The sequence below is a fragment of the Garra rufa genome, chromosome 11 (genome assembly GCF_049309525.1).
Source record: "Garra rufa chromosome 11, GarRuf1.0, whole genome shotgun sequence".
Lineage (NCBI taxonomy): Eukaryota > Metazoa > Chordata > Actinopteri > Cypriniformes > Cyprinidae > Garra > Garra rufa.
In genome coordinates this window covers 35959161-35983332 of record NC_133371.1, presented here as the reverse complement: position 1 = coordinate 35983332, position 24172 = coordinate 35959161, and the positions used below count along the sequence as shown (strand labels likewise).

At 35.7% G+C, this 24172-nt stretch overlaps 1 protein-coding gene across 1 annotated transcript in view; it reads right to left on the bottom strand.

Annotated features, from left to right (window-relative positions):
- cmip (c-Maf inducing protein) overlaps positions 1–21092 on the bottom strand; it is a 47195-nt gene extending 26103 nt beyond the window's left edge. Inside the window, exons 1-3 of the mRNA XM_073850196.1 lie at positions 20304–21092; positions 4222–4347; positions 4085–4135 (exon numbers count right to left, since the gene is read on the bottom strand). Of these exons, the coding sequence (XP_073706297.1) occupies positions 4085–4135; positions 4222–4347; positions 20304–20636 (510 nt within the window). The 5' untranslated portion in view covers positions 20637–21092. The remainder of the gene's footprint in view (positions 1–4084; positions 4136–4221; positions 4348–20303) is intronic.
- Positions 21093–24172: the final 3080 nt, after the last annotated feature.

Sequence of the window (24172 nt, the reverse complement as noted above, 5' to 3'; positions counted from 1 at the left end):
GATAACCCAGATTGCACACACCTGTCTTTTACCAACGCTACCAGATGAAACTGGCACACATTTTTTTTTAACCACCATAATGCAGCAGTGGTCACATCTAAGCGCATCTACAGTGTGAATTACATCACCAAATTTACCCAGAAATGAGCTGTGGCGACCAAGTTTGGGGATTCAAGGTCTTACTTTGTTTTGCCCTCATGCATGAATAACTTTTCAACCACAGGCACTTTTCTTAAAACCAAAAAAAAAAAAATTCACACTCTATAACTATAGTCGATATATTTGTCCTTTTTTCAAAGTCGTAAACATTTCCACCGCATCACAAAATACGTAAACTTGCTGACTGGAAACCTGAACGGAAATGTTATTTACCATTTCCTCTATACATATCACCTCTCATGTTTAATATCACTGACACAGCTGTCTCCTTGGTAGCCAAGTATTAGTTTTGATAAACATTATTGGTTTGCAATGGAAAAGACGTCACAACTGAAGTTACAAATTGTGTCAAATATTATAATATAATGTCTCACAACAAAACTCAAATGGTTTATAACCTTTTTACTCTTCCTTCCAAAGATGTGGAAGTGACGGTGGTGATTTTTTTTGGACAATATTGTATCTTCACTAGATATGACGCACAATCAGAAACTAATATTTATTGTTTCCTTCACACATCATGTCTCATATTTCATATCAAGCATGATTTTCAGGGACATGGCTGTGTCCTTGGCAACTTAGTATTAACTTTAAATAAATCTTTATTGAAACAAAATTGTTAATTTTGTAAACGACGACACAACTGAGATACAGTTGAGGTCAAAAGTTGACACCCCCTTCAGATTCTGTGAAATGTTAATTATTTTAACATATTTCACATTAAAGATGTTTACATATAAAAAATGACCATGTTCAAAAGTTTACTTCCCCTTGATTCTTAATACTGCTGATCCACAGCTGTTTTTTGGTTTGAAGATAGTTGTTCACGAGTCCCTGGTTTGTCCTGCCTACTGTTCTTCAGAAAAACCATTCAGGTCCCACAAATTCTTTGGTTTTCCAGCATTTTTGTGTATTTGAACTCTTTCCAACAATGACTGTATGGTTTTGAGATCCATCTTTTCACACTGAGGACAACTGAGGGACTCATATGCAACTATTACAGAAGGTTCAAATGGTCACTGATGCTTCAGAATAGTGCTGGGCGATATGGAAAAATCATGTATCACGATATGGATTATTTTATATCATGATAACGATATATATCACGATATACCAAAATAAAGTACGTTTTCAGTTATTCTCTGAAAAGTTTGACAAAAATATCATTGCATAATTTTTATGCAACTTTATTTTTATTCGTTATTTGAAGTGACATTTAACTGAACTGTCACAAATGAGAAAAATACATTTTAGTGCAGCAATATAAATGTATCAAATGACAACAGATGTGGTGGAGGTAGAGCTACAGTAGCCTTCACATTTTTTATCCACATCATAGCTAAATAGTATTATCAAAATAAACTATTTTTTTTATTAAAGTGCACAGCCATTTCAAGTTTCTAAGCAGAAAAGCACTCAATTATAAAAAATAAACAAAACATTTTTCAACCTTGTAGTGCAAAGTTTGCAAACCAAAATAAAGTATCACGCCTGTTTCACACATACTCCGTCTGCAGTGTGTATACAGTCCGTACGGACTCGTTTTGCTTCCACACAGAACGCGTTTGCAGTCCGTTCCTGATCCGTGGGTGTTTACCACAAACACACCATTTATCCGTTATTTTAATTTCAAATCCAAACGTGCTTTTTCAGCATTGGGATACTCTTTTATCACAGTACACTAATACAATAATACTAGACATATTCACGTTTAAACTCAACGTATTATAAACAACGTAGGCTATTATTCAATGCACTTGACTTCTAGATTTGTATATTAAGTTGCTCAAGCAAGTTGCAACACATTTAAACACAGCATAGGTAGGCTATAGCTTCCTTTTCATATTGAAATTGGGCTATCACAAATATTTTAAATTAAAACTTACCACAGACAAGCAGTCGGCTCTCTGTGCCTTTCTTTCGTATTAAATCTTTATTAAAAACCATATTTTAAAGAACTTTTCTACCTGGACAAGTGCATCTATTATGTTGCCTTGTTTATTTAAAACTGCACTATTTTAAACCTAGCCAAAAAGCCACGTGTTGACTGTGAAACACAGTAGACTGCATTTATATGCATTTATGGTACATTTCCGTGTCAATCCATGTTCATTTTTACAGCGAACAATGCGCTGTCACTTTAATTCAGCGCATGCAGCGCAGCAAAAACAGACTCTGTCCCGAAAGGATCGCTCCACTGCTACAAACGCACCGCTTCTGGAACGCACTACCGGACAGCAACCGCGTGCAGTGTGAACGATCTGATCCGTTAACATGGGTGCGGAAAAAAATACGCAACGCATACGCACTGCAGACGAATTGACAGGCGTGAAACAGGCGTCAGCGTCGGGCGCGGAAACAATCTTTTTGCAGAGTTTGCACATGACTGTCTTCTGCTCCGTGTCGGAGCTCTTGAAGCCAAAATGCAACAAAATCACTGACGTACCCCCACGTGTCGGTAAAAGTACTTCTTGTCTGCTGCCTGCGTAGCAGTTTCAGTTTGTTGCGACTCAATCCGGGCATTCATCTTCAACCTCTTGCGTCTCCATCTTTAGTCACTCACGAGTTAAAGCATGTCGCACAAGACGGAGTTTCTTTGTGAAAAAGTTCGTTTTTATTCTTGATTATCACTTATAGGGTAGAGTATGCATTGCACAGCAACAAGACACTATAATACATTTGTCATAGCCTATTTAATGCAATATTTTCTTTAGTAATTGATAAAATTAGGTTAGAGACGATAGAAACGATAGAAGAGAAATAGGACGATAGACCCTTTTCTATCGTCCCCACGATATATATCGTCATATCGCCCAGCACTACTTCAGAAGGAAAAAAAAAACATGCATTAAGAGCTGGGGGTGAAAACTTTTGAACAAAATGGAGATGTGTACATTTTTCTTTTTTTTGCCTAAATATTATATTTTGTTTCATTTAGTACTGCCCTTGAGAAGCTACAAAAGGTAGTCACATGCTTTTTAGAAGACAAAATAAGTTAAATTTACCCTGATCTTCAAATTCAAAGAGTTTTCACCCCTCTTAGGCTCTTAATGCATGTTTTTTTCCTTCTAAAGCATTATTAAGTGTTTGAACCTTTTGTAATTTTCCCTATTCAATTCAGTTTAGTAAGTTTTAGTATTTTTTTTTTTTTTTCAAATGCTCACTGATGCTCCAGAAGGAAAAACAATGCATTAAGAGCCGGGGGTGAAAACTTTTGAACAGAATGGAGATGTGTACATTTTTCTTAAATTTGCCTATATTTTTAATATATTTTTTTTAATGTTACATGATCTTCAATTTCAAAAGTTTTCACCCCCCGGCTCTTAATGCACGGGTTTTCCGTCTGGAGCATCAGTGAGCGTTTGAACCTTCTGTAATACTTGCAAATGAGTCTTTTAGTTGTCCTCAGTGTGAAAAGATGGATCTCAAAATCATACATTGTTATTCTTGGAAAGGATTTTTCTGAAGAACAGCAGGCAGGACAAACAAGGAACTCATGAACAACTATCACTAAACAAAAAACACAGCTTTGGATCATTGTGGATCAACAAAGTATTAAGAATCAAGGGAATGTAAACTTTTGAACCGGGACTATATGTAATCAATAACATGCATTTTGTATGATTCCTCTTATTTTGATAAAATAATTAACATTTTGCAGATTCTGAAAGGGGGATGTAAACTTTTGACCTCAGCTGTAGTAAACGGTGTAGAAGGTGGTCTATCAAATGATTTATGACAGTTTCATTCAAGTAAACGTCACAAACAAAATATTTTAGTTGTAACTGAAATCAACCATTCAAACATCAAAGTGCCCGTGGTTGAAGAACCACCCACATATGTACACTTCTAAAGTGTAGCTATGCAAAATGTCGCTACACCGATGCTTTTTGCAAGTCTAGCCTTCCTAGACATGTGACCTTACCTTCCACTGTATCGAGTGAAACCACTGGTCCCGCAGATAGCTGTTAGCAGCCTGCGAGAGCACACAAACATTCACAAAATGAGTCAGAGTGTAATCTCAATATGAGTGTCATGAAACCGTGAGGGGGCTGGAGGTACCTGCAGGAGGACTGTCCCTCCAGGGAAGCTTAGCTGGACACAGTATTTGGGGGCGTTGTCCCAGGACAACAGCTGTAGGTCCTCAATAGTGCTGTACGACAGAGGGGCCTCCATGTATCCTGTAGGCTACAGAGACAGGAAGAGACACATTCATATTTGCAGAAAACAGTCTGGGCTTTCACAGTCTCAGGACAAGTGTCTTGTCCACCTTAATAAAAGCTCTGCAGCGTCATGGAAGGGTGGTTGTGCTATTTATTAATCTGCAATGTGAACAATAACATGATTGCTCTCTGAATGTCAAGATACGCCTTTGAAGTTGCGTTGAACTCTTGACGTACATATTTTCGAGCCAGTGTCACCCACATAATGATGCTTCACGCAAATAGTTTCAAAGGTCAGCAGCAAACAAGCTCGAGGCTGAAATGGTTTGTGTTGCTGGGCACAATGTACGGCCTACGTTATGAAAGGACCAGAATGATCCAAAAAACGAAAATTAGCCCATGATTTATTCACCCCAAAGCCATCCTAGATGTATATGACTTTCTTCTTTCAGACGAATACAATTGGAGTTATATTAAAAAAAAAATGTCCAGGCTCATTAAAGCTTTATAATGGCAGTGAATGGCTGTTGAGATTTTGAAGTCCAGTAAAGTGCATCCATCTATCATTAAAAGTACTTCACACAGCTCTGAGGGGTATTAATAGCCTTCTGAAGCAAACAGATGCATTTGTGAGAAAAATATCCATATTTAAAACTTTATTAACTCTAACTCTAAAACCTTCTCTAAAGTTATATTAAAATCCTCCAACATTTTTCTTTACAAATCATCGTTTTGTACTTATGCTTCATTTTGTTTTGCCCTATTATATTTATATTTATGTTTTAAATATGAATATTTTTCTTACACAAACGCATCAATTCACTTCAGAAGGCCTTTATAAAACACCATGAGCCGTGTGGAGTATACTTTATGATGGATGGATGCACTTTATTGGACCTCAAAATCTCAACAGCCATTCACTGCCATTATAAAGCTTGGAAGAGCCAGGACATTTTTTAAATCAAAGTCAAAGTCAACTTTATTGTCAATTCTGCCACATATACAGGACATACAGAGAATTGAAATTGCGTTACTCTCAGACCCGTGGTGCAAACAAGTAACATTAATACAAAAGTAACATTAAATACAAACAGCTACATTAAAAACAAAGGTAGAATTTAAAAAATCCGAATAAATACAAATAAACATATAATATATAAAATGAACAATACAATATACAAGTAAGGGCACATGGTAGAGAGTGCAAACCATGTAAACAATATAGTGCAAATATAACTCAAACTGTATTTGTCTGAAAGAAGAAAGTCATATACACCTAGGACGGCTTGAGAGTGAGTAAATCATGGGGTAATTTTCATTTTTGGATGAACTATCCCTTTAGTAATAAATACACAAAACTGCACAAACTTAACTAATACACTTGTTGAAGTTGAAATAGATTAAACATGGAGTTTCGCTGCTTATAAATGGATGTATTAGCAGGATTTTAGGAAGCTAGCATGATAATATGAACATGAATATCATCTTATCAAGAGGTGATGTCAATGAACATAGATTATTAATAATAAATTTGGATTCTGAAAGTGATTCCAGCAATATTTTTCTTCAATGTCATTATAGACTTCAATTCTAAGAATTGTAAGAACTCTCAAAAGTTTTCGCTTATCGTTATCGCTTTTGTTGCCGAGTGGAGTACTTTTCATCATGGGTGAACACACTTTATTGTGCTTCAAAATCTCAACAGCCATTCACAGCCATTATAAAGCTTGGAAGAGCCCAGACATTTTTTTTTTTATTATAGCTTAAACTGTATTCTTCTGAAAGAAGAAATTCATACACACTTAGGACGGCTTGAGGGTGAGTGAATCATGGGGTAATTTTCATTTTTGGATGAACCAACCCTTTAATAATAAATACACAAAACTGCACAAATTTAACTAATACTCTTGTTGAAGTTGAAATAGATTAAACATGGAGTTTTGCTGCTTATAAATAGATGTATTGGCGAGTTTTTAGGAAGTTAGCATGATAATATGAATATAAATATCATCTTTTCAAGAGGTGATGTAAATCCACAATTTGGATTCTGAAAGTGATTCCAGCAATGCTTTTCTTCAGTGTCATTATAGACTTCAATTCTAAGAATTGTAATGACTCTCAAAAGTTTTTGCTTATCGTTATCGCTTTTGGTGCCGGGTGGAGTACTTTTTATCATGGGTGAACACACTTTATTGGGCTTCAAAATCTCAACAGCCATTCAAATATAACTCAAACTGCATTCTTCTGAAAGAGGAAGTCAAACACACCTAGGATTGCTTGAGGGTGAGTAATTCATTGGCCAATTTTCATTTTTGAAATTGATACACTTGAAGTTCTCTGAAATCTGAATCTGAAAGTGATTCCAGCAATGTCATTCTTTAGTGGCATTATCATTCTAATTATCATTTCCTAAAGAATTATGACGACTCTCAAAACTTGATAGTCACACTTATCGTTATCTCCTTTGGAGTGAACGGGCTTCAACTCTTCTATGTGGTTCTCCATTCGGGCCGCAAATTTACAGTGAATTTATGGTTCCCCCTACCAATCTTTAAATGGCTGCAGGAGCTTCTTCATTTTCATTATTTGTCATACATGAGCCTGTTGTAGCTCATTTCTCAGTTCCACTCCTGACTGAAGTGTTGGTGGTCACATGACCTCAAATGTCAACAGGCTGTTCCCCATCTCCTTCCCTCTACAATAGCACACTGCGGCTGTTCCTTTATTAGCCACCCTCCCTCCTCCGCAGCCCGGCAACAGGCTCTTCCGTTATTAGCGCCGCCCTCCCTCGGCTTCTTTGCACAAACAGGCTATTGCTTTATTTGCGCTGCTCTCCCTCTAGACTCAAACCAAACCACAGTTCCTGTATTTGTGTCAGCCACCCAGTTCAGCAGAGCAAACAAGCTGTTCCTTTCTTTGACTCATTCTCTTTGCGTCTCTCGCTCGCTCGCTCAAACAGGCAGCTCGTCCCTGTATAACCGAATAAAACAGGCCTGTCTTTTATTTACATCCCCCACTCTTAGGTGATAGACCAACAGGCTGTTCTAAAACAGAGGTCCTCCCCCTCTGTTGCAGATTCGAGATGGCTGATTTGTCTTTCTTTTAAAGAGTCCATCGTTTGAATGATATCTCATGTTTCAAGTAATCAATCACGAGTCTGCTTGCACGTGCCACACGTGGAGCAAAACAAGGGCCCCGAGGTGGCAGAAACACAGCTGAAGTCTCACAAAATCAGGGTAAATATGTCACCACTTGGGTTTATATATATCTACAGTATGGAAAAAACCTCTTTAAGGGTTGTCATAGCTACAATATCCTGTATGACGTCGTGACATGAGAACTTGCACCAAGCTTGACGTTCCATCTGCTTATCTTTGTGTCACTCTCTGTCCTTTCCCCTCTCTCTCTCTCTCTCTTTCTCTCTAGCTATCTGTCCTCCTTTCCACTTCTCCGTTCCAAGAAGTCCTCCGATTCTTTCTTCCTTCGTCTCATTCAGCCTGTTTTTCATGGTGCAATTCTTCCTTAAGGAGGAGTTGAATAGCTCTCCTCTCACCATTGCTATGTTGCCATGGAAACAAAGAGATGAAATAGAGACATATGTTTTTTTTTTTGTTACCAGGGAGATCCAGATGGAAAACGATGTGGAGAAAAACATCAGTGTGTTCAGGTGGCATCTCTATAACTGACAAACTGATCGCGGAGAGCTCCCATTAGCGCTGCACCTACTAAACTATGAGGAACCACAGTAAAGGCACAGATTTCTCAGTTTCTCATATCAATGTATAAAGAGCTGAGTGGTGAATATCAGATAGATATGTATTTTAGCGATAGACAGATAAATCAATTCTCCAGAACAGAAACTTACAGATAATGTACCCCCTTGTAATCAAAGATGTTCATGTCTTTCTTTCTTCAGATATAGGGAAATTATGTTTTTTGTGGAAACCTTTTAGGATTTCTTTCCATATAGTGGACTATGGTGCCTCCGAGTTTGAACTTCCAAAAAGAAGTTTAAAATGCAGCTTCAAAGGGCTCTAAATGATCCCAGCTGAGGAAGAAGGGTCTTATCTGGCAAAAAAATAAAAAATAAATGAAAATAAAAATACAATTTATATACTTTTTAACCTCAAAATGCTTGTCTTGTCCAGCTCTGCGTGAACTCTAAGTATTCCAGTTCAAGACACAAAAACCTTCATCTCATTTTCTCTTCTTTGCACGTTCAATTTGTAAACACTTGGTAGGTACTTCTGCAGCGATGTAGGATGATTGTGAAGTTGGAGGAGAAAATGAGATGGGAGTTTTTTGACATTCCCTAACTGTCAAACTGGAAAACACAGAGCTAGACAAGATGCGCATTTGAGGTTAAAAAGTATATAGATTGTCAATTTTTTTCAGAAAATAACTGACTGCTATTCTTTCTCGGGCTGGGATTATTTAAAGTGCTTTCAAGCTGCATTTAAACTCCAATTTGGAAGTTCAAACTCACGGGCACCATAGAAATCCAGTATATAGAGAGAAATCCTGAAATGTTTTCCTTTAAAAAACTATTTCTTTACGACTGAAGAAAGAAATACATGAACCGATATGAACTCTGAGTGAACTCTGTGTATTCTGGTTCAAGACAGTTAGGGTACGTCTCATTTTCTCCTCTAACTTTAAGATCATCCTACATAGCTGTTTTACCTTTTCTTGTAAAGGGCATATGATCTTCTTTGCATGTTCACTTTGTAAACACTTGGTCGAAGAGGTCGACCGATATATCGTTCAGCCGATATATCGGGCCAATATTTCCCATTTTTTTATATATCGGCATCGGCCGATATCCGTGTTTAGTAACGCTGATTTAAAGTCAGGCACGTCTGCGGGCAGCCCCACGTTATTGGTGCGGTAAAACGCGCTGCTGTGAAGGACACCAAGCCAAAACTTTTGTAAGATTCAATAACAGTTCTGAGAGATAAATGTAAGACATTCTGTCCTATGGCCATATATTTACTATATATTACTAGTAAACTAGCAAGTGTTGCTTTCACTTAGTGAAAGAAAATCATAGAACCGTTGGGAACTGGCGTAATGCTACGGCTAGTTAAAGGTTTGCTTGCAGTTAAGACTGTAGTCGAAAACGATCAGCTGCTTACTTGCTAACATATAAGCCCCAGTGTTATAAGTTCTGTTTTATTTTTCCTGTATCCGAGTCGGAGAATTTCACTCTGTGTGTGGGGTGGAGGCCGTGGCGGCTCTCACAAACAATGCAGCGTTGTGATTACTCCGCCTCGCTCTGAGACAGTGATACGCGGATGGTGGTTATATCCGCGGGTCTGGTAACAAAAAAAATGCATTCTTGTGGGTGGGTCGCGGGTGGATGAGATAAATCAATAATGATGTAAACATTAACTACATTTTCTAAAATCTGAACCTGAGTTATGTGGTCAGGACCGTGGCGCCAGCTTCATTTTAAATATATTTTGATGATTGCACCTGATGCGCCCGCCTCGTCCTCTCCATCACCTCAGATACTGCGAGTTATAACTATGGTCACGTCCTGATGTCAGTAAACGTTATTTTTTTCAGCATGGTTTTGGCTTAAAAGCACGAGTGATTAAGCCTATATAAGTGTGCAGCGATGTGAAGATCAGCTGTTAAAATGAACCATCCATTCATCATATTATCATGCAAAACTAAGAATTAGAATAATTGTAATAAAAAGATTGTGTGCGGTTAGCTAAATCAGAGAAAAAATAATAGGTGCGGGTGGGTGGCAGGCAGATTACACTATTGCCTGATTTTGCTTTATTTCGTCGTCAAAAGTAAGATTTTGCTCGCTTTTGTCATCAAAAGTATTCTGAAACAAGTCACAACTGAGCCGCTTTGCATCTCCATTTAAACACAGCGGTGTTTCGTTTAAGAATGAACCTGCATTTTTAAACGAATCTAGTGAAATGATTAAATTTCCCATTCATAAATAGAGTCACTCGCTTTATTCAGGAATGAATCAGCTGTTCGAACGAATCAAATGAATGATACGATTCAGTAATTAAATCGGTGTCTTGCCGCCATCTGCTGGCAGGTCCTCTCAGTTATATAAATCATTTAAAATTTCTGTATTCAAAATTTTATATTTAAAACATTAAAGTTTAACATTAATCTCAGCTCTTAAACTTTTATGTAAATGATTAACAGTTTTTTATATGATCTGCTTTATATATTTAATACTTGGTCAGCTCGATTTGTTTGGTTAACTTTAGTTAAATCTTTTATATTAATACTGGGCAGTGCACAAAATAAAGATCCGAAAGATGGTTCATTGTGTTCATTGTTCATGATGTTAAGTTTAGAAATGATGTGCATCCACTTATTATTAGTGTGACATTTAAGCATGCAAATAAATGGAAGAACTTCAAGATATCGGCCCTAAAAATCGGCCAAAAAAATCGGCAGCACATATCGGCCATCGGCTGACCCTGACCTCTAAACATCGGCATCGGCAATAAAAAACCCCATATCGGTCGATCTCTAGTCGGTACTTCTGCAGCAATGTACAGCGATTCTGAAGTTGGAGGAGAAAATGAGATATATACATACCCTAACTGTAATGACCCGGAATACACCGAGTGTACACATAGCTAGACAAGACGAGCATTTGAGGTTACAAAGTATATAAATTGTAAAGTTTTTAGAAAATAACCTATCATTTCACAAGATAAGACCCTTCTTCCTCATCTGGGATCGTTTAGAGCCCTTTGAAGCTGCATTTATACTGCATTTTGGAAGTTCAAACTCACAGGCACCATAGAAGTCCACTATATTGAGAGAAATCCTGAAATGTTGCCTCAAAAACTTAATTTATTTACAACTGAAGAAAGACATGAACATCTTGGATGACAAGGGGGTGAGTACATTATCTGTGAATTTTTGTTCTGGAAGTGAACTACTACTTTAAGGCCACCTAATATAAAGTGGGACCAAATAAAGTATTTCTAAAGTCGATATTCAATATAGTTTTGAAACACTTCATCTCAAGGTCTTAAATTAAACTGCATTAGCCTATAATCGCATATGTTTTGAACATCTGCCATTTCACTCTCGAGTAATTGACATTAACATCAGATAGTTAAAAACCCATAATGGTTGACCACTAATGTATATTTAAGCAATACAATATGAGATGCCATGCTTTGATATGACTACAATTGCGGTAAAATGTGTTGCTAGGAATTTTTATATTATACTTATTCATATTTTAATCACTGCAAATGAGAAATACTACAGAAACTATGATTATTTTTTTTTTATTTTTAATACTCATTTTACGCAATATTTAAAAAAGAATACACTACTGACCAAAAGGTATTTTGGTTTGAGGTCAGGTGGATTTTTTCATGTCTCTGAAAGACTTTTATGCTTACCAAGGTTGCATTTATATGACCAAAAAGAGAATAAAAACTGTAATACTGTAATATTATTACAACTCTTTATTTTAATACATTCAAAAATGTAAATTATTTCTGTGATGGCAAAGCTGAATTCTCAGCAGGCATTACTTCAGTGTCACATGTGTCTTCAAAAAAAAAAAAAAAAAAAAAATCAAGCTGATTTGATTTAAAATTAAAAAAAATATATTATCAAAGTCTTGTCACTTTTGATCAGTTTGACTATTCTTGCTGTTTAAAAGCATTCCTTTTTTATTTTTATTAACATTACATTAACAAATGGAACCTAACATGAATGAATAATGAACAATACATTATAGTTTTTTAATATTCTTTGTTAATGTTAGTTCAAAATACAGTCGTTCATTGTTAGTTCATGTTAGTTCCCAATGCATTAACTAATGTTAACAAACACAACTTATGACTTCAATAATGCATTAGTAATGCTGAATTTAACATTAACTGAGATTTGTAGAATTATTGTTCATTCTTAGTTCATGTTAACTAATGTAGTTAACTGATGTGAACCTTAATATAAAGTGTTATAATTTTATTGTTTTTAATATCTTACTCAATACAAACAAAAAAGAAAAAAACTGGATGGACAATGTCCAAGCCATAAAATCCTGACATTTCACATGCTTTTGCATAATTGTTCAAGCCCATGCAAATGTTGTGTAAATGGAGCAAAAAATTTACAGCATGGGCATGTAAAAACTGCGACAGCATGCTCTCTCCCAAAGTAAACATGGCTTTTTCCCCAGTTAAACTCTTCACCTATGATATATTAACAGCAAACCATAGCAGGCCAGAAGGAGGAAGCCAATGCAAGCCAGAAGAGAAAAATACAGAAAGTCTCCAACCAGTACAGCCAACTGTACACTTGGTGATCTGGTTTCTCTGCATCTAAAAACACCAAACGCAACAGAGAAGCTCAGTTACTGTACAGACAGGTACGACTGCATGCCTATGGGCTCTATACAAAACACTAAATTCCCAAAGACAGCTGGCTTCAATTAACACCATATATCTGCGAATATACGCACATACATGAACGGCAGCAACTCATGCGAAACCAGCGCACACACTTGGTCCAGATACATGGTCTGCACATGTAGTTCTTGGACTTGCATAGAGTCAAAAACAAAAACACATTTCTTGTGAAATCTAGTCCAAAGAAACTCTCATTATGATGCAAATGACTATGGCATGCAGTTAAACAAAGCCAAAATAATGTTAAAATGAAATAGACTGTCAAATCAGAGATTGCGAAGCTAGCAACCTTCAGATGATGTGGCGAGTCTTTGTATGCTCGTAATTCAGCCAAACGTCTATCTAGGGACTAGAACTAGATTTTTCTTCGGTGGGCTGAAGAGGACGAATGTCAGGCTACTGGCAACCATTCATGCGTCAGCCTAACCACAAATTTGAAGATCTGAGAAGGTTCATGCAACAAAAGGAAATTTGGCGGCGAGTGTCTATATTACGGATGTGGCAGCATCAGTTCTGTTTTAAAACCTCAACAGCCAGCAGCCGAGCAGATTAAAAAGCTCACACATAATCGGCACAACTGATATCATATGATACATCTGTCATTTTAATTACATGCAACATGAGTTACAGCCAAACCCACTGTTTACTCGGAGGGTGTCTGGATCTGCACCTGTATGCAATTGAGTTAGAATGAAATCGGCATTTTAAAACATGTCTTCAAGTGCAGTAAAACAGATTTATGGCCAAAAAATAATACATGGAGCAGCAAATCAGCATATTAAAAATGAAGACTGGAGTAATGGCTACTGAAATTCAGCATAGGAATTAAATACTATTTAAAATATATTAAAATAAACATATTTTTATAATTGTAGTAATATTAGTTTTTCACTGTATTTTTGACAGAGGCAAACAGTAGTGAAGTAATTTTACTTCACTCAAGAGTGTTTTTCTTTGGAAAGCCTTACTCCACTACATTCCAAAGTATAATGTCATACTTTTTACTGCATTGCATTTCATAAATCAACGTTGTTGTTTGTTTAGAACATTAAAAATCTAGTACTTTCTTGTACTCAAGTAAATCTTTGAATTACTTTTACTTGAGTAAAAGAAAGAAAGTAATATATTTCTAATGTAGTTAAGTATTAAATAATATTTAATATGAATTATAGTGCGGTAAAAGGTAAAGTACAATATTATACTTTGGAATGTTGTGAAGTTAAGTTTTCTAAAGAAAAACAATCTGATATAGTACAGACACTTGAAAAGTACTTTTACAGCAAAGTAAAAATTCTTCACTACTCTTTTGTTGAGCAAAACAGTATAATTTCAAAAACATTAAACTTATGAATGATAGTGATAGGGATGTAATGATATCAAAATCTCACGATACGATAATCTCGATATGAAGCCCACAATACAATATTTATTGCTATATTTAAATAATAATAACATTTTACATTTTAAAGTTAAATTATTTTATCTAATGCACTTTCAGAGTCCAAAGTTAAGAGCTCCAACCCATTTTTAACTAAGAAAACTGAAATCAGAAAAAAGTCAGTGAATTGACTTGTTTACCACTTATTTGTGGTATACTTTCTCAATCTAAATTAAATTCACACTGGTGTTTTAGGAAGCCAAACAAATTACAATATTATAATAACAACAACAATTTTATATTATTGTTATTCTTATATATTGTAAAAGGATTGCACTGTAAAATAAATGAAAATGAATATTTCATAGGTACATTGCTTTTCCTTTACACTATAGTAAGGAGATTACAATTCTTCTTTCCTAATTTGGACTGCAGTAATGTTTTCTCAGCAATTCATACTGAACTTTTAAGCTTTTATTTTCATGAAAACAGCAGAACTTTTATTTTGACGGAAAACTCAACCTTACAAAAACGCAATCTCACTACAAATCTAGTGAAATGCTGTAATCATCTGCCATAAAAATAAAGCATAACCTGTGGCTGTTGCGTTTCCAAACTAAACAGCAAATGCAATAAATGAGTTCACCGCATTCATTGTGAACTGAGCCTTTCTGAGGCTTGAAAAACACCGGATCATGAGCTAATCGTCTGAATGAAGTGCGCGAAAACAGAGCTGACGCAGACAAAGCATAATGGGCCAAAACACAACTTTAATGTTAGATTAAGAAGTTCTGAATACATTTTAAATAGTGATGCACCGAAATGAAAATTCTTGGACGAAGACAAAATTACACACTGGGCCGAAGGCCGATTACCGAACACGTTTTTTCATGTTTTTACCCCCATGTATTTTGCCATTTTATTTCACCATTGCATTAATAGCCAATATTTGCTTTTTACAGTTTTGTCTTGCTTTTCAAATAAAAAAATCAATTACAAAACAACAATTTAAAAATATTTAACACTGAACATTTTTAACATTCTAATAGACATTTAGCCTACCAACAAAGCACACTTTACCTTAAAATTATGAAGTTAATAGAATAATATTCTTTGGCCATTTTTAAGACCCCCTTCTTGAATTAGGCATGTCTTTTTAATGTACACATAATGCAGCCTTGCTGAGCAAAGGAGAATGTTATAATAAATGTATTAATAGAGTAATGTATATAATGATTGTTATCCTTTATTTATATAGCGCTTTTAACAATACCGATTGTGTCGAAGCAACTGAAGAGATAAATGAATCATTAATGTTCCAAAAACATGAATCCAAAAAATTATCATTAATGTTATAATGATTGTTATCCTTATTTTTGCGTTACTTTTTATTTTATTTTACAGAACAACAGTAAAATTACAATACTAACATTTATGAATATTGACTTTTATTTTGGCGGGAACCTGCAAGAAGACCTCAGTACTACTTCTTTGCTGACAGCAGCAGATTTATGAATGATTCTCATCACACAGATTTCCCTCGCGATTTGGACTTTGAACCCTGGCAAACGAGCTTGTGCTGCGCTGTCAGAATAAATACAATTTGTATTAGACAACATAACGTTCTGTAGTTTATTTACTAATGGTTTGAGGCAATTTCGCGATTTCAGTCATCATACAGTAACCAGCAACAACCACCCATTTCCTCTTCTCATCGAAGACATGCAATGTGGTACTAAACAGTATCTCGCTGTTGCTGCTTGTATTGATTTTTGCATCTTTCTCTGACAGTTTCAAATGCTTCCACACTGCCGACATGCTGCATTTGTGCGCGCCTCTATTTAATTGCGTCACGTCATTGTTCGGTGTAATTTATTCGGCCTTTTCGCTTATTAATTTTGGCTGCGGAACATTCAGTGCATCCCTCATTTTAAACACTACACTTTTTGCACAGAAGACCTATCCTTTCCTATCATCATGTGACTATGATGATATCTAGACAGTTTTGCTATCGTGATTCCACTATATTAATAATGTGTCGTTGCATAGTATGCACTAAACCAATTCAACACTACAAGCTTAAAAACAGAACAAAAAAAATGTTGGGATTCCCATTCCAAGATGCCCCCAAGCTGATCATGTGGACGTCCCCAAACAAAGTCCTATACATTAAATTATCTGCCACTGTCAAATAAAAATATCTCCAAAATATTTCAGCCACGTGTTCCTCTTAAATATGCATTGCTTTAACATTTGGTTTTAAGTCATCTCTATTAGATGCAACATAGTTGCATCCATTCATTCATGCTTACTGCACCAATAATATAAAATCGCTACAATATCAAGACACAAACAACCCAGTACATGCAAAGCAATTAATCTGAAACCCTGCCAGTGTTTGAATATGTCCTCCTAATGGCTTTTCTCTGCTACAAAAACAAAGCCAGCTCCTACATCTCAATTACAGAGCATATTTGGATGCTAGCCGAGGGGATCTCAGGGAGCCACAATAGTTTATGTGCCCAGTCATCACCATAGGCCTGTTTGTTTACAGCAGAAAGCCCAACAGTACCGTTAAAATGGTTTGTTATAAGTGTAACCTTTTTTTTTTTTTTTTTTTCTCCATTCCCCTGACCTGGTCATATTTAGCTGAACTCATCACAACCAGACTTGTTCAGCTTTAGTCATCAGTGTTGCTCAAAATGCGATGACTCTTCAGACCGTCAACCCGTACTGTACGGAGTTGCATTTGTCCTCAAGCTCACAACCGGAATATCATCTCATAGGCACACAGGTGTTCAGCATCTAACCCAATCACAAAATAGCAAAACATGCCACCTAAAAACAGTCGTGCAGCTCTCACCTTTCTGTGCGATGTTTATACAAAGGACATGTTATGATCTATACGGGCTGTTGTCTCATCTGGTGCTTCATCTAATTAACAGGACCTGACTTGAACAGCAACTACAGTGTGCAACACAAACAAAATGGTGCGCTTCAGGGCATCGCCATAAATGTGCCTTTAGAGGTAGGGCTTTTGATGTCTTTTTAACGAAAGAGTGACAGGAAGTATTTATAATGGCTCGCTGTTACGCAAATATGATTTAGACTCTGAGAGCTTAGAGACAGCGGTGAGTCACATCTTTCATATCTTCTAGTGAGATCATTTTCCACAGAGCTGACTACACTTATCGAAAATGTGCTATCAAAATGCCAAATGTTGTGTCTTCACTCAGCACACGAGTTCTTAAGAAAAATCGTGGAATCTTCAGGGAGAAGAAGGCATTTATCATCGGACGGGCGTCACGTGCTCCATCTACAAAGCAAACGAGGTCAAATATTTTAAGAACATGTGAGTGAGATAATGTAATTTCAAGCCAAATGACACCCCAGCAAGGTTCGTGCTGGGAAAAACACCAGGTGAGGAAACCGAACCATCCAAATCGAACCATTTATATGCTTAACGTCAACAATAAGGCCTTTCTGTTGATATACTGACCTCTTTCTGAAGCACAATGCTTCGATGCACAGTAGAATCACAAACAGGCTAGTCTTTGCCAAAAGAGACCATTAGCCACAGACAACTACCTCCATTAGCTACGGTCAACTGCACACGGGTCACTAGCTAAACATCTATTAGAGACCTTGCGACTGTAGGAGAAAGCCAATACTGAGTGACAGGACTGTCAAAGTACTAAAAGTATCCTAACTAAACACTTTCAAAGGACCAAACTCTCCGCATGTAGTTGCAAACATAAACATACGCTCTGTGCTTGGCTTGGGTTAATCTCAGCTAGCCTCCGAAATCCCGAGGGCCTCTCAGTGTCAGCGGCTGAGCTTCATCCGACAGTCAGACCCGTTGTTAAACAAGCAATCTAATTCATTCTGAAGCATTCATTTCAGGAAGAAGTCGACGGCTAATTCGATCATATCAGAACGATGAAATATAGCTGTAAAATTTAAACCTTTAATTTAATCAGCCATTTGATGATGGCATCCTGTGAGGATGTCCTGAACTAGGAGACTCTCCAAGACTCCACTGGCACACCGCAGATGCGATTTACTCATCCAAAACAGGCAGAGGGTGAAATATGACTGTCCTCTCCACATGCAAACCAAACGTCGATGAATAACAGGTCACTGCCTGTGCAGTTTCGTGTTTTGGCTTTTTAAAAATAACCGCCATTGAGCGGATTCCCAGAAATCTCCCAGGTGGGTGAATCCATTGTGACCGTGACACTACTTTTCCATAGATAAGCCTCTTGAGCAGCAATTAAGATGTATGCCCTGATGTTTTTGAATATCTGAGCATCAGATGAGGCTTCAAATCTGAGAAGTCAACGCACATCAGCAAGGAAAATAACAACGCGTGGACAAAGGGTGATTCAACACTCAATTCATCATCTAAACAACTGAAAGAATTCAATTCTGACACATCTGTTTTGAGGTATCCTAACAAATATGAACAGCTCATGAAGGGCTCACATATTGCTTTAATAACTCTGCTGACCTAAAAACACCTTCATGACACTGCATACAGAATGTAGTAGGTCCAATCCCTTCTACATGGTTACAAACGGGGAAAAATGTGAAATTCATAGGGGAAAATTTATTTAAGTTATTTCTAATAAAAGCCATTGCCTGAGAGTCTGGGTGGGGGTCCCTTGATTGAAAACACCCTGTGAACATCTGAATTGTTTGTGATCATGATTCAATTGTGTAATATTTAAATTATATAGATATTCGCGAAAGGGCAATTCCATGGTAGAGTGCTTTTGTGTACCTCATGCACGTATGTAAACAGCGGCTTTAACAAAGAAGAGCTGACACCAGCTTTCACTGTTTGCTTTTACAGCCAACACTTTCTCAAATTAGCCAACAGACACCTTTAGATGGAAATGGAAATAAATGTTATCATGTGCTCTTCTCTGTAATATTTTTAGAATTTGTTTGGCATAGGCTACCTAATTAAAAGCATTTTAAGTGTTCAACAGTTATGCATTAACTATGTTACCACCAAAACATTCATATTTCATCATATTCATCTCGATATCAGAATTAAATTGTCTTTCTAAAAACTTCTAGTATGGCTAAATGAACTGTTTAACCCCAACATGGACTACAAAACCGGTCATAAGGAGCACGGATATATTTGTAGCAATAGCCAACAATACATTGGCGATATCGATTTAGGATTTTATGCCAAAAATCATTAGGATATTAAGTAAAGATCGTGCTCAATGAATATATTCTGTAAATTTCCTACTGTAAATATATCAAAACTTAATTTTTGATTAGTAATATGCAATGCAAAGAACTTCATTTGAACAACCTTGATTTTTTTGCACCCTCAGATTCCATATTTTCAAAGAGTTGTATCTCAGAAAAATACTGTCCTATACTAACAAACCATACATCAATACAAAGCCTATTTATTCAGCTTTAGCTGATGTACACATCTCAATTTGATAAAATTGACCCTTATGACTGGTTTTGTGGTCCAGAGTCACATATAAGGTCTATACAACAATTTTGGGATTTCGCTTGGTGGTGCAAAGCAGTTTCTTTACACTTAAACAATTTCGTAGAACGACCCCATCAAATGACAACTCAAAATACACAAACCCGGAAAAGGGGAAATAATGGAGAGGAAGCTGTTAAGCTATTATTTTGACGTCACTGTGTGTTTTCAGACCTATTTCGAAATACATCCGCTCAATACGATGCATTTTCGAAGATATGTTTCATTTTCTAAAGTCAAATGTTTCCCACATTTTGAAAACCATGTTGTTTTTGGGATGCTGCTGGATAGCGAGACGGAATTATTTGTTAACGAATGTTGAGTGTCATTTATAAATAAAAACCTAAGACAAAAACCTTATTTATCTTTTTTTATTCCTAAATTAAGAAACGCCAAAACAATCTATTATTAGAATTACTCAGGATTCCATTATGCACGTATTTGTTTTGTTTTAATTCATGTTTTGTGCTGTTGTGCAACTAAACAAACTCTGTATTTAGCTTTTGCTCATATCTAAATTGCCTTTACACATACAATATTTGTTGCGCTTCCTACTTATTGAACAGAACGCATATGAATATTGAGCACAAGATGATACACAGTTTCAAATATGGCCATTCAAGAGCCACAAGTCAAAGCGACCCCTGCAGAGCGGTTCTTACCGTGGCAGACACCAGGCTGCTGTCCGTCAAGGTGAGGTGGTGCGGCTCCCACCTCCGTAAAAATTTGGAGGTGAGGATCTTACTGAGGAAGGTCCGCGGGTGCTTGACCACGCACACCTGGATGTCCCCCTCCTGGAGCAGTTTGTATCTCATGCCGCTGCTGCTGTGTAGAAGGCTCCTCTTGCTGCAGGGCCCCGCTTTGTGATTATTATTCCCCTCCGGCGGCGGCGGCTGCTGCGCGGACATTTCCCCCAGCAGAGGCTTACTCTCTTCGGACGGATAAAACTGATTGTTGTGCAGCTCGTTTCCCCCACCGCTCCCGTTAAAATCCATGATTCCCCTTAGCGAAAATCGACGGCGTTGAATCAGATCAGGTGGCTGTCTTTTGATTTCGAGGCCGAATAATGGTCGTTCCAGTGTTTGGCATATAGAGGCTCACACGATCCACCGTGATTCGACCTCAACAGAAAGACAAGGGTCGGTGACGGAGAGGATTGAAGCCATTAAACAAGCCCGTCAAGATGAGGAAGGTTCGATGAAGTATAATGTCTTTCCTTTGAGCGTCGCGAAGCTATTCAATATGTTCGAGCCATTGCCGTATCCATTCCGCCTCTCTCCACTGCATATTATTCCTGTCTTCCGCTCAGAATGCGAAACAGTAACCAGGTATAAGATCCACAGCGTGTTCAATTTTATTTGTTCTTCAGATGCTCGGAGTCATGGTTCCCTTTTCTGTCTTTTTTTTCCTCCCTATCTCGGTGGAGGAACCGAGTGCTTCGATAGGGCTGCGTGTGGATTGGTCCCGGCTCGTTCATGTGATACCGGAGTGACGTCAATGGGGAGGCGAACGGATGCGCGTCTCTGTTTGATAGGGAGCGCGCACTTCCCTTTTCTCAGCAAAATGGTGAAAAGAAAGAGGGCATGTGGCAAACCGTTTTATCATTTATTTCATACATCTTCTATCGATTTTAAGTTGCAGGTACTTGTTTTTTTAAATCACTACTATGCAGAGGAATTATGATGGTGTACATTTTCAGTTTCACACCAGCAACTATATAACTATGACAGTGTTTTAGAGCCACATTAAAAAAATAAAAAAAAAATTAAAATTGCGAGATTAAAGTTGTAATATTTTAGAATAATAGTATTTTAAGAAAAAAGTCGAAATTATGAGAATAAAGTCAAAATGTTTCAAAAATAAAGTCAGAATGTTTCTAGAATAAAGTTGAATTTATGAGAATAAAGTCAAAAAGATTCGAGGATAAAGTCAAAATGTTTTGAGAATAAAGTTAAAATGATTCAAGCATAAAAACGAAATGATTCGAAAATAAAGACGAAATGATTCGAGAATAAAATCGAAATTACAAAAATAAAGTCGAAATGATTCGAGAATAAAGTCAAAATTAAGAGAATTAAATTATAGCAGGAAACGTTATAATATTTTAAGAATAATGTCAAAATTATGAGAATAAAGTCAAAATGTTTCAAGAATAAAGTAGAAATAATGCTTCAAGATTAAAGTCGTAATATTTTGAGAATAAAGTCTTAAGTATTTCAAGAGAAAAGGCGAAATATTTCAACAATAAAGTCGAAATATTTCAACAATAAACTCGAAATTATGAGAATAAAGTCGAAATGTTTTAAAAAATAAAGTCAGAATGTTTCTAGAATAAAGACGAATATATGAGAATAAAGTCGAAAAGATTCGAGCATAAAGTCAAAATGTTTTGAGAATAAAGTTAAAATGATTCAAGCATAAAAACGAAATGATTCGAAAATAAAGACGAAATGATTCGAGAATAAAATCGAAAATTACAAACAAAAATCGAAATGATTCGAGAATAAAGTCAAAATTAAGAGAATTAAATTAAAGCAGGTAAAGTTATAATATTTTAAGAATAATGTCAAAATTATGAGAATAAAGTCAATATATTTCCAGAATAAAGTTGAAATTACGAGAATAAAGTCGAAATTATGAGAATAAAGTCGAAATGTTTCAAGAATAAAGCAGAAATAATGTTTTAAGATTAAAGTCGTAATATTTTGAGAATAAAGTCTTAAGTATTTCAAGAAAAAAGGCGAAATATTTCAACAATAAAGTCTAAATATTTCAACAGTAAAGTCGAAATATTTCAACAATAAAGTCGAAATTATGAGAATAAAGTTGAAATGTTTCAAAAATAAAGTCAGAATGTTTCTAGAATGAAGTCGAATGTATGAGAATAAAGTCGAAAAGATTCGAGAATAAAGTCAAAATGTTTTGAGAATAAACTTAAAATGATTTGAGAATAAAAACAAAATGATTCCAAAATATCAAAATATCAAAATTGAGAGAATTAAATTGTAGCAGGTAAAGTTATAATATTTTAAGAATAAAGTAAAAATTACGAGAATAAAGTCAATATATTTTTTAGAATAAAGTCGAAATTACGAGAATAAATTTGAATTGTTTTGAGAATAAAGAAGAAATGTTTCGAGATTAAAGTCGAAATATTTCAACAATGAAGTCAAAATATTTCAACAATAAAGTTGAAATTACGAGAATAAAGTCAAAATGTTTTGAGAATAAATTCAGAATGTTTTGAGAATAAAGTCAATATTACGAGAATAAAGTCAAAATGATTCGAGAATAAAGAGGAAATGATTCGAGAATAAGAATTAAGAGAATTAAATTGTAGCAGGTAAAGTTATAATATTTTAAGAATAAATTCAAAATTATAAGAATAAAGTTGATATATTTTGAGAATAAAGTCAAAATTACAAGAATAAAGTATAAATAATTCAAAAATAAAGTCAAAATGTTTAGAAAATAAAGTCTAAATTATGAAAATGAAGTCAAAATGATTTGAGAATAAAGTCGAAATGTTTAGAGAATAGTCTAAATGATTTGAGAATAAATCGAAATTATAAGAATAAAGTAGAAATTATTCAATATAAAGACAAAATGTTTCAAGAATGAAGTTGAAATTATGAGAATTAAATTATAGCAGTTAAAGTTATAATATTTTGAGAGTATAGCCTATATTGTGCATGCAAATGGCCCGGCCACCGGAATTTATTTGAATATATGTGGAATTATTACCGGAAATCATACCATGTGTTATTTTCACAGGGACAGTATGCTTGGAAATAATATTTCACATCTTCAATTGCATTTAGGCCTAGTGCACCAGCCATCCCAATAATAGCAATAAGCTTTGTGCTTTTAGTACTTTTTAAACTCTCAAAATATTAAAATCTCATAATTGCTACAAATTAATTCTCATAATTTGGACTTTATTCTCAAAACACTTCAACTTTACTCTCAAAACATTTTGACTTTATTCTCGAAAAATTTAGACTTTATTCTCATAATTTTGACTTTATTGTCTAAATATTTCAACTTTTTTCTCGTAATTTCGACTTTATTCTCATATTTTCGACTCAGTTCCTAGTCAGTTTTTTTTAAAATACTTGTTTAATTTAAAGACAATATTAAAATGGCTTGCCATAGTGGATGCAGTTTATGTCATACTGTCATTTTCTGTACACATTCATTCTCTAAGGCTTCTTTGTTGCAGAAGATGAGCCATCTGTCCTGTGGTTCACAAGCTTTCATAATATATAACCAGTTCACCTGAATAAAAATTGATTTTTGGAGGAGGATGGGCATACCTTAATGTCACCTAATGTTTTCTTTGTCTTTTCTTTTGGCTGTGTTTTCATGAACAAGAAATCAAATAGGCTTATAATAATTTCTCAGAAATATTTAAAGTCACTTTCTGCAAAAGAGAAATTAAACATAAAAAATGACTGCTCAATAGATGAACATTGACCTTTTGTGGCTAATAACTTCTATAGCGGGGAACCAGCATTTTATTGACTCTGAT